This window comes from Arachis ipaensis, chromosome B10, assembly GCF_000816755.2.
Source record: "Arachis ipaensis cultivar K30076 chromosome B10, Araip1.1, whole genome shotgun sequence".
NCBI lineage: Eukaryota > Viridiplantae > Streptophyta > Magnoliopsida > Fabales > Fabaceae > Arachis > Arachis ipaensis.
In genome coordinates, this window is record NC_029794.2 from 353,216 (window position 1) to 355,075 (window position 1,860).

The 1,860-nt window shown below is 38.7% G+C and overlaps 1 protein-coding gene across 1 annotated transcript in view; it reads right to left on the minus strand.

The window, feature by feature from the left end:
* LOC107623345 (abscisic acid 8'-hydroxylase 3) overlaps window positions 1-1,495 on the minus strand; it is a gene marked incomplete in the record, with an annotated part of 3,019 nt that extends 1,524 nt beyond the window's left edge. Inside the window, 3 exon segments of the mRNA XM_016325565.2 lie at window positions 89-478; window positions 808-1,123; window positions 1,234-1,495. Coding sequence (XP_016181051.1) covers window positions 89-478; window positions 808-1,123; window positions 1,234-1,430 — 903 coding nt within the window.

Here is a 1,860-nt window from a genome sequence, read left to right on the forward strand (position 1 = left end):
TTCCTGCATTTAATCATTATCATTACCTTTTAAGTTATGTTTAAACAGTTAAGTTAAGAATCATGTAGGACCCATGTTAGATACTTACAGTTACTGCTTGCAGTACAGTTGGATTTTCACCGAGGTATTTAACAATCCACGTCAGCACAGAGGCAGTGGTGTCACGAGCAGCGAAAATGACACCAATGATGTTATCTGTTATTTGTTCATCTGTGAGTCCTGCTTTCTCGGCCATGAACGAACCCAGCAAATCATTGTAACTCTCTTCTTTCTTTTCTCTCCTTGTTGCCATGATTCTAGCAACTATCTCAGCGATTTCCTTCCTTGCCTTCATGGCCTTGTGGAACAGTGTTCCAGGAACATTTATCGGCATTGAGTTGTATCCTTTCTCCAAAGTGTAGTAGCACCTTTTCAAATCTTCTCTGTACTTAACCTCGTCTTTTCCGAAAATTGAAAGCAGTGCAACGTTGAATGTGTACTGAAAACATCGAAGAGCCAGAAAACAAGAAAATAATGAGAATTTGATTGAAAAAAAAAAAGATTATTCATTTAGTTTAGTTAGTTTATGAAACAGAGAAGAAAAAACAGAGTACTCTGTTTTGCATTAAATCATTACTCTTTATTCTTGATTTACACTCTTTTTTTATTTTCCTCCCATTTGTAAGAGCCAATATTTTAGGCCTCTCTAATTGTACTTACTTGTCCATTTTGAGTTTTAAGTCTTTTTTATTTATAAGGACAGAGAGATAGAAACAGAGTGCTCTGTTTTGGAGGGATGTTCTTAAGTATAGTTACTTAGTTGCTTACGGTTTTGAATTCGAGGAAAGTGGTGATGGGTTTTCCTTGGCAGGATTGAAGGGCATGGACGGCAATGGACTCGATGTCCTTGACGATGTTCTTGATGGCTTCGGGCATGACGGTGCGGAGGACAAGCCTCCTGAGGTTGGCATGGTACTCTCCTTGGTGGAAGAATATGGCCTGCTTTCCCAACATCCTCTCTTTGCTGGCTGGGAATGTTGGCTTGAACAATTGTGCTTTGTTTAGCACAAATTTTGCAGCTTCTGAGCTTGATATCATAACGCATGGACATCCCAAAATGTGGGACTTGAATATAGAACCATACCTATGAACAGAGCAAAAGCAGAGCAATTGGTTAGTTAATATATGTATTTCTGTTATTTTTTTTCTATCAGCTTAAACTTTTAGGAGAAACAGAGTATTCTCTCTAGGTACCTCTTGATTTTGGTGGAAAAGAAGACATTTGGGTCTTGAGAGTACATTTGGAAGGTTTCTCCTATGTAAGGCCAACCCATGGAGCCAGGAGGGAGTGGCAATTCTCTGCCTCTCTTGGGAGAAGAGAAGAATTTGAAGAGAAGAATGAAGAAGAAGAAAGAAGAGGCAAGGAAGTAAAGCATGGTGGTGAGTTCCATGGCTAATGAATAATGAGATTGAGAGAAGAATGAGGAGGGGAGTGTTAGAAAAGAAAGGGAACATGGTTGAGGTATTTATAGGGTGGAAATGAATGAGGTTAAAAAAACAAGAGGGAGGAAGAGAGTGAGAAAGAGGGAGAGAGTTTTCAATTACAGCTCAATTTCCACACACGGAATCCGTTCCAGCTCATTATATGTTTTTGGATTAATTAAACAAAAATTGTTATTTGTATTTTCCTCAAGAGGGAAAGACTAAAGAAAGAGGGAACAGTGTGAGCACGTGTCTAGAGAGTGTATCTACGGATACATGTAAGGAGTTAAGAACTTGGTTGACCATCCACTCGGGTCATGGATGCATGCTTTTCTTTCTTCACTCCTCATCATCATCATCATCATCATATAATTCATTTTCATATATTGTGCTTTATCA